At 50.8% G+C, this 15,599-nt stretch overlaps 1 protein-coding gene across 2 annotated transcripts in view; it reads right to left on the bottom strand.

The window, feature by feature from the left end:
• The window catches only part of DYNC2I1 (dynein 2 intermediate chain 1), a 44,039-nt gene that overhangs the window by 12,004 nt on the left and 16,436 nt on the right, over window positions 1-15,599 (bottom strand). The window contains exons 6-15 of one of the 2 annotated variants that reach the window (XM_060021210.1): window positions 15,325-15,380; window positions 13,961-14,015; window positions 11,330-11,395; window positions 8,671-8,748; window positions 7,898-8,117; window positions 6,641-6,743; window positions 5,353-5,482; window positions 3,724-3,835; window positions 2,927-3,018; window positions 1,537-1,666 (exon numbers count right to left, since the gene is read on the bottom strand). In XM_060021210.1, coding sequence (XP_059877193.1) covers window positions 1,537-1,666; window positions 2,927-3,018; window positions 3,724-3,835; window positions 5,353-5,482; window positions 6,641-6,743; window positions 7,898-8,117; window positions 8,671-8,748; window positions 11,330-11,395; window positions 13,961-14,015; window positions 15,325-15,380 — 1,042 coding nt within the window. The remainder of the gene's footprint in view (window positions 1-1,536; window positions 1,667-2,926; window positions 3,019-3,723; window positions 3,836-5,352; window positions 5,483-6,640; window positions 6,744-7,897; window positions 8,118-8,670; window positions 8,749-11,329; window positions 11,396-13,960; window positions 14,016-15,324; window positions 15,381-15,599) is intronic. The other variant, XM_060021211.1, reaches the window with a different exon arrangement.

Here is a 15,599-nt window from a genome sequence, read left to right as displayed (position 1 = left end):
GATACATTTCAGCTTAATGAAGAAATAAACATGGTCTTTCAAAGATGCCCGCACCTGAAATCGGGGTTTTTACAAATGGCCAAGCTCGACTTGAAAACGTCCAAGTTGGCCTCGTTTGCTAGAAGCCACCCTCCTCCACACCCGGCACAAAGCGGCCTGGGACTCCGCTGTCCATCAGCTACTCCCACGGGCCCGCAGGAGCGCAGGTGACCTGGGTGGGGCGTCACAGCTGCCCCAACAGTGCCTTCTCCCCCAGCAACGGGACCCTGCCTGACACCCATCTTCCTCCTGATATCTGTCCCTCAGACACACTGTCTGTTCCCCTTGTTCGGTCCACTTACAGAGGCAGGATTTCTGTCTGTCTGTCCACTGTGGCCTGGGACACTGCAGACACTCTTGAGTATCTGTGGCACCCAGAGAAGAATGAGGGGGCCACCAGCGCCGCGCGTTTCTTGGCGATGGTGGCATCGAGCGGACTCTGTGAGGGTCCCGGGTCACTCCCTCGGAGCTCAGCTCCAGGTAACGTGAACCAGGCCCAGGTCAAGGACACCTGCCGTCCCAACCTCCTCTCCCGTTACCTCAAAACTCACTTTACTAAAACAAAACACAAGAAAAACCTCCACTCTGCCCACACTCGGAACTAAGGGGCAAGTTCCGGACAACACCCGTGCATCCTCTGTCTCTAACTAAGGGCTCTGGAACAAGCACACCCGGCCCCCAGCCCCGGATCTGTGAAGCTGCCATCGCTCATCAGCTCCTGGAGGAAAGGACTGCTTTAATTCCTGTTTCTTGGGCTGCAGGGGGAGGTGGTGGTGTGGACAGCTGTATTTTGAATGCTATAGATGCAATGATTTATTGTTTTTCTAATAGGATAACTCTTACCTTTTAAAAACAAAAATACCCTCAAACAACATGAGTTTTTTAAATTAACAATGCCATTTGTGTTAATCGTCAGTGCAGAGGCAGGGATACGAATCTAGATCTCTACAGCAGGCAGGATAGAGGAACTTCTAGAACAAGCGGCACCAATGCACCGGGTCACGCAGGCCCAGAAGCACCCGGCACAGCTGACTGCGGGGCCCCTGCACTCCTTGCCCTTCTCCACGCAGACCAGGACCATGGTTGCCACCCAAGCCCTCACCAGACACTTGTTTTAAAAGCAAGGAGGCGACCCACTTAAGCAATTTACACTTGGTCACGCACACGCAGTTTGTTTCGTTTATGACCACATGCGGTTACACTCCATGTGTGACGACACGGGCTTCACTTTGGTGGATTTTATGCTCTGTAACCATGGATCAACTTAAATCTAAGTCAACGCTGGGCTAAGTTAACCACACGACTCCCACCTGGACGCTCCCTCATGCCGCTCCCACCGTTCCTCTACCCGTGAGTGCCCGTCATTCCTGTAACACACGCGCTCGAGTCTGCAGAAGCTGGACCTCCGCTCCCTGTTCAATAATCCCCCTGCTAACACAGGGTGTAACAGTAAGGGTCACTGCCTCAACGTCAATGTTGACTTTGAGGACCGCTTACTTTGAAGGAACGGCAAGCTGGTATTCAGCTGCGCGGAGCTATCGCTGAAGCGCAGGAGGCAGTCCTGCGCCCGGGGTGTCCAGGTCGGCTCCGACGCCACCCGGTCCTCTTCAAGCAGAACCGCAATCACCTTCCAAAGACACATGAGCAGTCCTTCTTCAACACTCTCAAATGGACTCATCTTACAAGATAAAACAAAGCACTACCTAATCTTACCTGTTTCTTAAAATAACTGCCTAAGTCCAAGATATCGTATAAACGGACAGAATGAAATTATTTTGTCCTTTCCACACAATAATAGAAACTACCAGGTAAAGTTCCATTAACATAAACTCCAGAGCCATTATTTAACATTGGATGTTATTTTTCATAGTAAACCTTTTGCTAAAATAACGGGAGTGGGGAAAGGGACCCTCCAGCTTTTCTAGAAGAAATAGGGGCATGGAAATGCCACCTACAGCACCACGTCCTGCTCACCGGGCTGCGGTAAGGACCCAGTGTGACAGCAAATCGCCGTCACTGCCCTCATGGGTCGTGGGTCACGCTCAGGACGACGATGGGGAAGAAAAAGGTGAGGTGGACTCGGGAGAGGTGCCCACTGAGAACAGACGGGACAGGGCGGGAGGCCCAGCAGCGAGACCAAGGTCTCCGACCCCGGCCGCCCCTGCTTCCTGCTCCAGCCCACCTTTCCTCCACGTCACCGGCACCCGAGCGTGTGAACTCTCACTGAGAGCAGCTGACGTCACGTGCAAGCGTGTGAAAGCACGGTCGTATCTCGTAAAGCACAGACGCTCCGCAACGCAGCTCGGAGACCAGCCCCAGGCGTCCAGCACAGGGCTGAGGACAGGCTCATTCTGAATCTACATGTCAGGTTCATGTGTATTATACTTATCGGTGCTTTACACTTGAATTCTGAGCTGATGTGGAAACAATACGAGACAACTGAAGAAACGCAAACGCCGACCTTGCACTTGATGTACTGAGAAACATTACGGACCCTGATCCTCTTCCTCCAGGGGCTCAAACAGAAACACCCACGCAGGACCAGGATGGTGACCGTGGTTTGCTTTGACATAATTGAGGGGTGGGTGGCGGGGCTCAAGAGGTGAAGGGCTGCAAGCTGGGACCTCTGAAGCACGCAGCGGCCACCTGCCGCCCCTCGACCTTTGTATGGACTTTGAAGATTTCCATAACCAGTTTTTAAAGTCATGAGTTTACTAGTTGCAAATACCCTAGATGTGTGCTCACCTTGCTGACTTTGTATGTCTGTTTTTTAGCCTATATTCATTTTAAAATGCAAGCAACCAACGTTACAGTACAGAATCCAAACATACAGACAGTGCCTGCAGCCACAGAAGCTGCTGGGGTCCCTGCCCAGGGCACAGCGCACCTGGCAAGCGGCCCGGAGGAAGCTGCACAGGCGGGGCGTGTTGACCTTCGGGACGACGGCGGCGGCATCAGGGGGGCCGCTCCGCTCACTCCCTGAAAAAACAGCGCACATGAAACCAGCCAGCGCGACTCTCACAGTCACGGTTGCACATGTCAAAGGGCGTACGAGCGAACCAGGAGCCCTGGAGGGGAAGCCAGGGGGTTCCATCTCATCCTCTAGATCGCCTCCTGATTTCTCAGAAGTCTGTAAACAGAATCCTACCTAAAGCATCAGTTTATCATGTATGTGTTACGTTTAGGTGTGTTATTTTCTTAGGATGAGGCTTCCCTGAGGAAAGGGAGTAACAGAGGTAATTCCTCAGAAGGAACAATCCACCACCAGTAAAGCAATATTTAGCACATAAATAACCGAGGAGAGCCCAAGGTGAGCAGAACTCTGCATATTCCAGGGGCTTCCATCTGTCTTGATATGACATACCTGGAAAATGTATTTAAAGATGAAACTTCTCTAAGAATGAGAACAGACTACCCCAAATTAAGAGCAGAGAGTGTTCTAGAAGCCCATCTGCAAAGTGCTGGTTTGGCGCGTGGGCTCTTTCCTTTCCGTTTAGGAACAAGTGTTGTGAACCCTGATCAGGGCCCAGCCCAGGCCTCCAGCTCCGCGCAGGTGCTAAGGGTGGTGTCTGGAAGAGCTCTGGTGTTTCCACAGCCACGTGGTGATAGCCACACTCGAGACGGAGGAAAGAACAAGAAAGGGAGTGAACACAACTCCCAGGGTCGAGAGCAGAGGCTGGTTACCCCCAGACACGGCCGCGCCTTCCCCTGGGTGCTGGGTCCACACTTCCTGAGTCTCAACTTCTTCAGTCTGGACATTCCTGTCCACGTTATCTTCGTTATACTGAACGTAGGCCTGAAAAACAAAGCTGGGCTGAATTCGCCTTGGCTCTCAACCTCAGAGCCATTTCTCATTGCTGAAAACAACTAACAATTTTTAAGTTAATGACGACAGTCTTCTAGTCTGTCAAAAGTAAGCATATGGCATGAATAACAATCATGCAAAGACTGGTTGTGTCTTAAACATTTGATAAATAGGGGCCTAAATTTCAAAAGCGTTTTCAAAAAGTCACAACAAACAATTCAGCTCTGGCTTGAAAAGATGATGACCTAGTCCACCAACACCCTATTCTCTTAGAACACAGCAGCTTTGCAAAAGCAGACACAAATTTATTTATTTCAAAAATGTACATGCTTCAGCAAAGACAGTTTTGATACTAATAGCTTTAAGATGAGGAAAACAAGCAAAAAAAGTTAGATAGTCTGCTCAAGGTCAGAGTGAGTCAGCTGCAAAGCCAGGGTTAATCAGTCAGCTTCTTAAATTTCCTCCTGTGATCTTCTCCCCAGTGAAAGATTACTGACTGATATATCCAAGAGCATGTTGATAGGTGCACTGTGGGGACAGAAGAAAAATGTCCCAGGAGATCCCTGACTCCAAGACTTCACCACCTTGGGAGGTGGACTGTCACACAGTCAACAACTGGAAGTACTACAGGGAAAGACAGGGCTGTGTGGGTCGTACTGTAGCAACCCTGGAGCCAGAGGACACAGCGTAAGTCATCGGGAAGGGGTCACCTAGTTACCTAGAGGGCAGGACAAGGACAGAGAGCAACAGGCAGGTAGATGGCAGGAGAGGCTGCGTGGCCTAAGCCAGGTGATGGAGAAAAACAGGTAGATGACAAAGGGACCTGGCAAGAAGGATCCACAGGCAGGTGACGGGGGGCCTGGGAAGGTAAGGGGGATCCACAGGCAGGTGACAGGGAGCCTGGGAAGGTAAGGGGGATCCACAGGCAGGTGACGGGGAGCCTGGGAAGGTAAGGGGGATCCACAGGCAGGTGACGGGGGGCCTGGGAAGGTAAGGGGGATCCACAGGCAGGTGACGGGGGGCCTGGGAAGGTAAGGGGGATCCACAGGCAGGTGACGGGGGGCCTGGCACAGGAAGACCTTGAGAGGAGGGTGAGGAGAATGGACCAGGCAGGAGGGATACTGAGGTGAGCCCAGTGTCTTGGGATTTGGGAGGCACTCGGTCGCTGATCTTGGAGTCCCTACATGCAGGAACATACGTGCAGGCCTCGGGGGCAGTGCAGGACGCTACAGCCCCACAGGAACCCAAGCAAGTGATCCGAGGTGACTTCCCAGTGACCTTCAGTAACCCCCCTACTTGGGGCTGTCCTCAGGGCTTGGGAGCGATCCACATCCGTGCCCAGGAGCCTCCAGGGCGCCGAGGACGCTGGCACAACCTCCAGGTGACGAGCGCATGACGTCTGCGTCCCTCACAACCACTCCCAGGTCTAACGTCCGGAACAGGACACAGCGCCACACAAACTCCTGCCACGCACTGTACTCGCACTTGGTAGCTAACCTTGTACTCACCTGCTTGGTGTTTCTTTTCCCGAAGTTTCTGATGTACATGTCGTACTCGTTCACCGGTGGGAGGTCCAGGAGGGAGAAGGTGAAGGAGAAGTCCAGGTCGATAAGCCGGAGCAGCTTTGTGCTGCGTGTCCTGGAAACGAGATGACGTGACAACCACGTGCAGAGGGAAGAATGGGCCGGCAGAGGGAGCCTCAGGAGGAGCTGGTGGCTCTGGCCAAGGGGCTCGTGAAGGTCTGTCTGGTGGGAGCCTGAGATACTGACAGTCACTAAGGTGGGAACTCACGCGTGTACAGCGAGGCCCCGGGGCTGAGACCCCCGCCTGTGCCATCGGCGCCCTCAGGCCCCCATCCCACCTGCCCGCCACCCACCCCGCTCTGAGGGACTGAGCCCTGGCCACTCCCGAGGGACGCGTCCAGCCAGGCGAGCCCCTGTGCACCCTCACCCCCGCCTTCATCTGATAAGACACTGGAAGAGCCGTGCTGCTGCAGAGGTTGGCGGCCGCGAGACCCGGGGGCGGGAGAGCCCGCTCCGCCACTGTGTCTCCCTGGCCGATCCCACTCTCTCTAAACCTATTGCATCCATCCCAGATCCGGGTGGACTCTTACATCTGCTCCCAGACTGTACTGGGTTTAGTACAGCGGACCACAGGCTGAGATTCTGTTCTCCACTTTCATGAATCTAGGAATTCTGCAAATTTCTGAGTTCACAGTCGTGTGACTCTGACGCCTGGCGGCCCTGGCTGTTCAAAGCTCACATCCACCTCCACCAGAGGCTAACCCGGGGCCTGCGCTTCATCGTCTACACAACTGGCCTGCGGCACCCACGGAGGACATCAACACAGGAGGCACAGCGCCCGGGCCAGCGTGGGGCTCTTCACCCACGAGTCCCCAGCTTCCTCACGCGAGAAACAGAGCGCTGGCCCTGAGTGACGCCAACCACAGGGCAGGAGGGGGCAGCACCACAGGCGCAGGCTGGGCCAGGCCGACTCTCTGCTCGGGGTTCCGGCCACCAGCCTCGCAGGCCCCTGACTGTGACGCTGCCGCAGCCGTGACGTGGGGGCTCCCAGGGCCCCCCGGAACTAACACCAATGCTAGGGCCGAGCTTGTCTACAGTACTGCACACCCGCACCAGGACACAACATCTGGACACAGGGAAACGGAGCACAAATGAAATCACGTGCCTGAACGCCAGCAGTGAAAACAAAACAAGAGCTAATTTTTAAGGGTACGTTGAAGAAAAGTGTATTAAAACTCCCTAATTCCTTCTGCAAAGTTCCCAACACACCTACTTTTGCTTAAGGGCCTGAGTCCGACTCTTCTGGCGGCGTGAGGCTGTCGCAAAGTCCAGGAAAATCCCACAAGCAGGGGTTTCGGAGGGGGAAACGTCTGCAGCTGCACACACACAAAAAGCGTTTTCGTGACACTGAAACATTTCTTCAAGCAAAAGAAATCAAGAGTAAACCAGCCAGAAGCATGCAAACCAATTACGTTCAGTAAGGTCTTTACACATAACTAGTGTTAAACATCTTCTACGAGCATTTAAGAACCACTCCAGCTACCGTCATCTAAAACTTTCAGCAACAAAGCAAAACTTCCTACGCATGTGCCAACCACACTACGTTTAGAACTATTTAAGAATACACATACAAGGCAGTCCTCCACTCCCGCCCCACTCTCCCCCTCCCCCTCCCCAAGTGTGTCCTCTGGTAAGGGAGCTGAGACGTGAACGCACAAAACAACTGAAGAACAGAGACAGATGCAGCTTAATGCTGCATCAGCCACTCACTGTGGCAGAGAGAAAACAGGCAGACGCGGGCAGGGGTTCGTCAGGTCACAGGGTGCGGAGGTCGTTGGCCTGGTGGCCCACCATCAACTGCCGAAAGCTCCCGCCAGGACGGACAGCTCGGGCCTCGCCCTCCCACGCACACAGCCCCCGCTGCCTCTACCCTCCAAGGACGTCTGCGCTCCCCGTGCAGACCGGGCCCGTCTGCCTACACATTTACTCCAGGTGTATCGCACTCTGTCTTCTCACTCCTCTTGGATACGTGTTTGAACTCCTGCAAAGAGCGTGCCCTCCCCTGCCGTCTCACAGCTTGATCAGACCGGCCAGGCACAGCCGGATCCGAGCCAGGGCACCGGCCTGGAGGCCGCGAGCAGGTTGCTGACGGAGCGCCTCCTGTTTCTCATCCCTCAGAACACCTGGCACTCAGGACCGTCAGGAGCGTTCATGAAAAGAACTCTCCTACCCTTACAAGTAGCCCTATCATACCCAGATGCCAAGAACTTCTGAGCGAAATACATTTCCAATCTCCTAAAGAAAATCTCCGGGCGAGGACAGCTCCCTGCGGAACAGACCCTGTGCCGCCACGCTGCCCCTCTGACACGCCCGGGCCTCCAGAAAAACAGCAGCCTGTGCAGCTGACGGACGACACAGCGCAGGGAAGGAGCAGGGCTGCGCCCAGGCCCCCCGCGCTGAGCACCTGCCGGGCGCCGTCACGGGGGCGGAAGGGCTGGGAGCGACACGGGACCAGCATGCACTCACGTACCCGGCCCCGGCACCCTGCCACGCTCCGTCCGGCCTTGCTTCTCAAACAGCTTCGAGGACAGCTCGCCGACCCGTTCATTTTCTGCATGGATGGCTTTCTGAATTTCCTGTATCTCCCTCCTTCTGGCCAGAGGAAGCTCTTCCGCTGTCTCTTCTGATTCAGGCTCATGTGCAACATCGTCATCGTCCCCGTCACAGACCTCAAAGTCATCCTCGTAGCCCTGCAAACGTAGCAGACACGCACACAGGACAAAACGCACAGCTTACAGCCTGAAACAGACGTGGTCCTCAGTGTGGCTCAGGGCGACTTCTACAGCTCACAGATTTCCACATCATTGCATCACAAATCTGTATGAACTGCTGCGTTTGTTTTTCTGCACCTGTATAAACTCTACAGAACCACGTACACTGAGAGCTCTGAATGAACAATAACGTGCAAACGCCTTTGTGCTGAGAATGGGAGTGTATGTGCACGTAAACGTGTGCTACATGTATACTCCATGTAGACGTACACATATATATGCATACACACGTGCACATATACGTACACATTTGATTGCAGTGCACCAACAATAGCTTAAATAGAAAAACCACTTAATTACATCATATTGGTCAGCAATGGTAGACATATAGCAAACTTTTTATAGGTGCCAGACCTAAATCAAACAGCTAAGGAGTATTGAGAGCAACAGAAAGAAAAAAAAAAACTATTAAGTTACTGATTTTAGAACAAATTATCTTTAAGCTGAGAAAATTTAAAATTTTTATACCTACTTCAAAATCATCTTCAAAACTGGCTGCATATTCATCAGCTCCAGCATTTTCTAAGCCAATGTCTTCCTTTTCAATTTCCTAGAGGTAGAAATCAAGCATATAATTAAAATATTCAATCATAAGTTGACTCTTGCAAATCGGTTGGGAAAATACATGTTTTCTCAGATTCACTTGATGTTGCTAATTTTAAAATTCAAATATCTATAAAATGAACATAACCTAATTACAACTCTTAAAGAAATACCCTAACTTATAAGTACAGCCAGAAAGAGAAAACAGTGAACAATCATATTCTTTTTGGGGAACCTCTATAATTCTGGTGGCTAAAGAAAAAAGGTGTGGTACTTCCCTGGTGGCGCAGTGGTTAAGAATCCGCCTGCCAGTGCAAGGGACACGGGTTCGAACCCTGGTCCGGGAAGACCCCACATGCCGCGGAGCGACTAAGCCCATGCGCCACAGCTACTGAGCCTGTGCTCTAGAGCCCGTGGGCCACAACTACTGAAGCCCGTGTGCCACAACTACTGCAGCCCGTGCACCTAGAGCCCGTGCTCCACAAAAAGAGAAGCCACCGCAATGAGAAGCCCACACACCACAACGAAGAGTAGCCTCCGCTCGCCACAACTAGAGAAAGCCCACGCGCAGCAACGAAGACACAACGCAGCCAAAAAAAAAACAATGGAACAAAATTTTAAAAAACAAAAAAGAGAGAAGGTATTATACAAATAACCCACAGACTGGCATGCAGCACTGCCTTCCCCACTGTGCCTCTCACCCATGATCACAGCCCAGCATCTGCAGGTAAGAACAGACACACTGACACATGTGCTCAAGCACACGCCAGCCAGGCCCCGCGTGGCCACCACAGCTCCAGTGACCAGGACCAGCCCACAGCCCTGCCCCACGAGCAGGCAGACGGGCTGCTCTGCCCCTGGCCCGGCCATCACTGGCCACCGCCAGCCTCCGTTTCTCCCCTGAAGTCTGAGGAAGTCCTGCAGTGGACGTGTGCTCAGTCGTGCTCTGCAGGTTTGGGGAGCTGCACGTGTCACCCTCAGGCCGACCCGGTCTGGGTCTGAGGGATGAGGAAGAGGGTGCTGGGAAGACGGAGCAGAAGGACGTTCCAGGTCTCCAGGGCAGGAGGTGGCAGGAACGAAATACAGGTTCAGGCAACTCACACTTTCCCCCAAGGCTGTTCCTTCTCTTGTCCACCTCCGCTCCCCCTCACCCGATTTACTGGTGACATGGTACCTCCACCGCGCACAAGCCTACACACCAGGAGCCCGGCGGGACCCCGCTCTCCCCGCCCACCGGCCGGCCCTCCGCCCCAACCCTGCCACCCCCCAGCCTAGCCCCTACCGTCCCTGCCGTGTCCCCTCTCGTGCCCTCGGAGTTCAGAGACAACCTTCTGAGCAGGAAATCTGATCACACCACACCTGCTTCATACCCACACAGCTCCCCAGCACCCGTGGTGGACGCCCCAAGCACCACAAATTCAATCACCGAAGGGGCTTCCGTCTCCATCCTGGAGGAAGAAACAAAACATTCCTGGCGCCTGCAGGCAGGACAGACGTGGGGAGGTGAGACCCACCCGCAGGCCTGCTGCAGAGGTGGGCACTGCTGATCTGCCCAGGGGCAAGGAGACGACTCGCAGGCTTTCGGGTTTCACACAGGATAGATGTTGGGGATGGAGGGCAGAGGGTGAGCCTGCGGAGTGTGGACCGTCCAGGAGGGGCCGACAAGCTTGGAGCTCAGGAAGGGGGCGGGAAGGGCTTCATCTTCTCTCCAGAACCTAGTGCCCTGCTGTGTGGTGACCAATGCCAGGAAGTCAGTGATCGGAGCCACAGAGAAGCCAGCTGAGCCTCAAAGTGGACATTCGGTTCTGAGCCCGGGGATAAGGACGTGCCCCGCAGGCCCAGAGGACCAAAAAGCTGCCCCACGAGCAGGTGCTTTGAGCACATCGTCATACAAAGTCACCGTACGTTATGGTGCGTGACATGCCACGTGTACGGTACCAATAAACAGGACCCTGCTGATTGAGAAGAGAAACTAAGACAAACGTCATGCAGGAGTTTTAAGCAAAACTCACAGCATCGCAAGCTCGCTGCGTGCCGACAACGCATCACTCGGCAAGCACCCAGGGCCTCACGGTGCCCAGGGCGCCCGTCAGGGGCAGACAGGAGGACGGTGCCAAGGAAGTGTTCCTCCACCTCCCACGGGGGCCCCAAGCACACAGCCTTCTGCTTCACTCCCCAGTTCTGGAGAGAGTGCCTTGGCGTCACCAATGGCCTCTTACAGGAGGAGGGCCGTTTCCTTTGCCTCTGCTTTGGCTTTTGTTTTTGAAAATTATCTGCTACGTGGAATATGTCTCACTGACGATGGCCAGAACTGTCTCTGTGATGCCTCTGTTCAGTTTCTTCCATTCTCCCCAGACCTGCTTTCAACGCAGAGCAACAACGAGAAGGCTGAGGACGCATCCAGCCCACGCTCCTCAGAAAGCCGCACACCCGAGGGCAGCGCGGGGCAAGCACGCACCTCCCCCTCCGTCCTAACGTCCTGCTGCCTAAAAGGAGGAGGGTATCACCCCCAGGAAACACACCGCGAGAGCCGGGACACGAGTGACAGCGTGCGCTGGGACAGAAGCAGAGACACGTCCTCTCCTTACCAAGGCCTCTTCACTCCCTTGCCTCCAGGCCAGCTTCCACTCCGAGGGGCCCTCTTCGCGGCCATGCTGGGGGACACAGCACAGCTGGTCAGCGCGGAGGGACAGAGGGAGGGTCCCAGGGCAGCCACAGGGCCCACCCCCCCTCTCATGGGGACGCAGGTCCTGGCTCAGAGGGGCACTGGTGGTGCGACTTCACACAGGAACTCAGCCTCTCGGGGCCTTGGTTTTCTCTTCCAAGAAATGGGGAGAACTGTGAACCTTCTTCCTTGTGCCAGTGAGGCGGCAGGTAAAACGGGAGAAGCTGGCCATCCTGCTGTGGTCACTGGCCCCAGGAAGGCACAGCTCTCAGATGTCACTGCTCAAAACCATTTGGTGCAAAAGAGTGGGGAGTGCACAGCGTATCACCATGAAGAAAATGAGCAGTTTTCCACGTGTCCATAAAATTATTCTGGCATATTGTGGGCTCTCCACAAATGCTGAAGCATGTTGATGCTATAAAATATATGACCCAATCACAAGCCAGAACGAGCTGCCAAACATCTTCAAAATCACCGCTGGGCTCCCTCAGGGGAAAGAATGTAAAATGTCTCATTCATAATTCTTTATATCGGTTACATGTTGAAAGAATAACATTTCAGAAATGTTGGATTATATATGTTATTCAAATTAATTTTATGTTTCTTTTTTAAGGTGCCTACCAAAAATTTAAGATTACAAACGTGGCTCACATTGTAAGCCACGACATCATCCTAGTGAACAACGCTAACACTCACCAAAAACATTGGGAGACAGAAGGAAAACATTAAAAACTATATATTTTCATCCAATAATTCCAGTTCAAGAAATTTAGGGCTTCCCTGGTGGCACAGTGGTTAAGAATCCGCCTGCCAATGCAGGGGACAAGGGTTCGAGCCCTGGTCCGGGAAGATCCCACATGCTGCGGAGCAGCTAAGCCCGTGTGCCACAACTACTGAGCCTGTTCTCTAAAGCCCGTGAGCCACAACTACTGAGCCCATGTACCACAACTACCGAAGCCTGCGGGCCTAGAGCCCGTGCTCCGCAACAAGAGAAGCCACCGCAATGAGAAGCCTGCGCACCGCAACAAAGAGTAGCCCCCGCTCGCCACAGCTAGAGAAAGCCCACGTGCAGCAACGAAGACCCAATGCAGCCAAAAATAAATAATAAAATAAAATAAATAAAAGCCCTTCTCTAAAAAGCAAAAAAAAAGAAAGAAAGAAAGAAAGAAATTTACCCTCGAAAAGTAGGAGGGAGATCTGTATCATCAGAACTGGAGGGGTTTCCACAACAAATTGGGAAAACAGTACATGCTGCATGGGGTGTATGTGTATATAAAACAAGAAAGGCACTCAATCCCCCAAACATGTGTATCAAAATAGGGTGTGAGAGATAACATAGAAAAAAAGGCTATGTGGGAAGAACTACTTGTAAGGCTAACGTTTTTTCTAAGGCGTGGCTACAGCTAGACAGTAAGGAATCCAACCACTGCCCCAAACTGAGTGAATAAAACATCCTCACAGCAAACAATACATGCCGCATGACCTGGTTTATGAAAGATTACTGTGCTTTTGTGTATGTACGTGGAATAAAGGTCTGTAAAGACACGGCACGAGATACTAAGGACAGGTATCTCACAGGCCAGGGTTTCAGACAACTATCAGAGAGAGAAAACGATTACTCTTCACAGGTAACAGAAGCCAAAATCTGCTTGCCGCATTACCTATAAGAAGACAAAAACCGAGGAAGCGGTTTGATAATAATTTTAACACCACAGTATACAATTCTAGAGATACCAAAGAATCATTATGAAGACTCTTCTGATGATAATTATGAAAATGGTATACAAGATGAAGACTGGGAGCTGTGGTGTCCTCAGTGACACCGTATCACCGACACGTGCTTCTCGAGTATACACACACGCGCACACAAACACGTGCTCGCACACCTAGTCCAGAACATGAAACAACTACATAAGGAGCAGGGCCATGAGGGTGTCAGTGATAATAACCAATGTTTGCCAGAATTCGCCAGTGAGGTCATCTGAGCCTGGGTCGCTTTGTGCAGAGATTTTCTATACTAACACAATTTTGCTACTAACCACAGATCTACTCAGACTTTCTGTTTCTTCTTGAGGCAATTTCACCAATTTATATCTTCCAGGAATTTCCCTTTCATCTAAATTGTCTAATCTGTTAGCATGAAATGCTGTCATTCTATTAGTGAAAGTGGGGGCTAAAGTCTCAATCACTGTTGAATTTTCTATTTCTCCCTTTAATTGGGTCAGTTTTTACTTCTCGTATTTTGTGTCTCTTTTGTGAGGTGCATGTTCATTTACAAATGTCACATTTTCCTGCAAGCTAATTATTTTATTACTACCATACGTTCCTCCACCTCTAGTCCAGCCACTCAAGCTCTGTTACAGCTGCTGTTTGATGGTTTACCTTGTCCACCTTTTTACTTTTAATCCATTTGAGTCTTTTAATCTAAAATGTATCTCTTATGTGCCTCCTGGAATAGCCAATCAAATAAGCCATCCGCAAACAAGGCCCGCCTCAGGGTCTGAGTCGCAGGACCACGCCCACTGCATAACAGAATCAGTGTGAAGTGTCTTACCTTCCTTCTGGAGTCTTTATCTTTCCCATTATTCCTCTCTAAATTCTCTGCATGCCTAGGAAGCAAATATGATCAAAATCAAAATTAATTTTAAACAAAGACTTGAAAATTAAAACATTGACATCCCAGTGAAGGCTCAGCAATTGATATGATTAAGAATGGCAGTAGTTTGGTATATTGCAAAGCACGCTATGTTAGAACTATGAATACTAAAGCCTTTTTTAAACTATTTTTACTATTTCAGCAGTAGTACAAGATAGGAAATATCTTCAGAAGAGAGAGAAGAAACTATGTTTTAACAAACTTGTGTTTGTGTATGACTCTATATCCTTATAGGAGTTCTAGAATATTCCTGTAATTTTATTAGAGAATCTCCCAAATGTTATTTTGTGTTTAATATAATATTTGTATTTCCAAAAGAAAGATTTACCTTGAAATATGTTCTATTCTTTAATCATATTTTATATGTTTACCTGGGACCTAAAATAAAGGCTTTCAAAATTGCAAGTTGATTTTCAATTTTTGGAACTTACATTCATACCAATTCAATATAGCATATGTTTAAAAACATACAGAACCAAGCAAAAGCTTCACTGTGCATTCCAGCAGATCTGCAATATAAAATCCAGGAATCTGCACCCCCAGGTTTAAGTACTAACTTTGTTCAAACTTGTAAGAATTTGGGCAAGGCATTTAACCTGAGTCTTCCTAATCTGCGAAAAAGAATTACCAAATATAGTTGTCACAAAGAACAAATTATAACGCAGAGCTCATATACAAAATGAGGGTTTACACACAAACTCTAATCTGTAATCTTCATGAACTGCACAAAATAGGTATCATCCAAGCTTCACCAGAAAAGATGAGGCTCCAAAGGGCCACCCAACATCCCAGGGAAGATGCAGATGTGCAGCGGCCTGGCCAATGCCCTGGCCTTTGTCTGACTTGCAAACACTGGGCAGCGGTGGTCTGCGGGCGTGTCTGCGCTTAGTGTTTAGGGGAGGTGAACCACAGGCCGGTAAAAGGTGCCCAACAGCCCACCTGCAGACGCTCTCCCCTCGCAAAGCAGAGACTCCCAAGCGAATCGGTCCCCCACGTGAGGGTGGACAGTCTAATGCTGCATGAGCAAGTATGTAAAAGGCAGAACAGGACTAATGATTCATTGATATAACAAGCTTCCAAGCTCCACGAGTACACCAAAAATACAATTTGGAGGGCTTGCATTGAGAGTAAATGAGGTGCATCTATAATTTATTCTCACTTACTGGCCCTAATCAGGCCCAACAAGAAAAATTCATTTTGAAGCATTGTGTGAGAACTGTGTTGTAAACAGAATAAACAACCAAAGGACGAATATTCCTTACTCGCTTCCAGTCCCATCTCTCTTCGAACTTGCACCTCGATTTCTGCGTTCACCATTCTATCAAAAAAAATTCCATAACCATTAATTAGTATATCATAATGAATTAACCATAATTAGTGAGCTCTGTAAAAGAAGTCATGAGCTCAAAATTTAACAACAGCATCGATGTTACAGGCATCTCTTAAAATAACGGTTTTTACAACCTCTCTTTAGTAAATAAGGGGCTTGACATAAGGGAGATGAATAAGGTACACCAAAAGGGGATGCGCCTTTCTC

This window comes from Delphinus delphis, chromosome 9, assembly GCF_949987515.2.
Source record: "Delphinus delphis chromosome 9, mDelDel1.2, whole genome shotgun sequence".
NCBI classification, from domain to species: domain Eukaryota; kingdom Metazoa; phylum Chordata; class Mammalia; order Artiodactyla; family Delphinidae; genus Delphinus; species Delphinus delphis.
The sequence above is the reverse complement of the archived record's forward strand: the minus strand, read 5'-3'. Positions and strand labels throughout refer to the sequence as shown.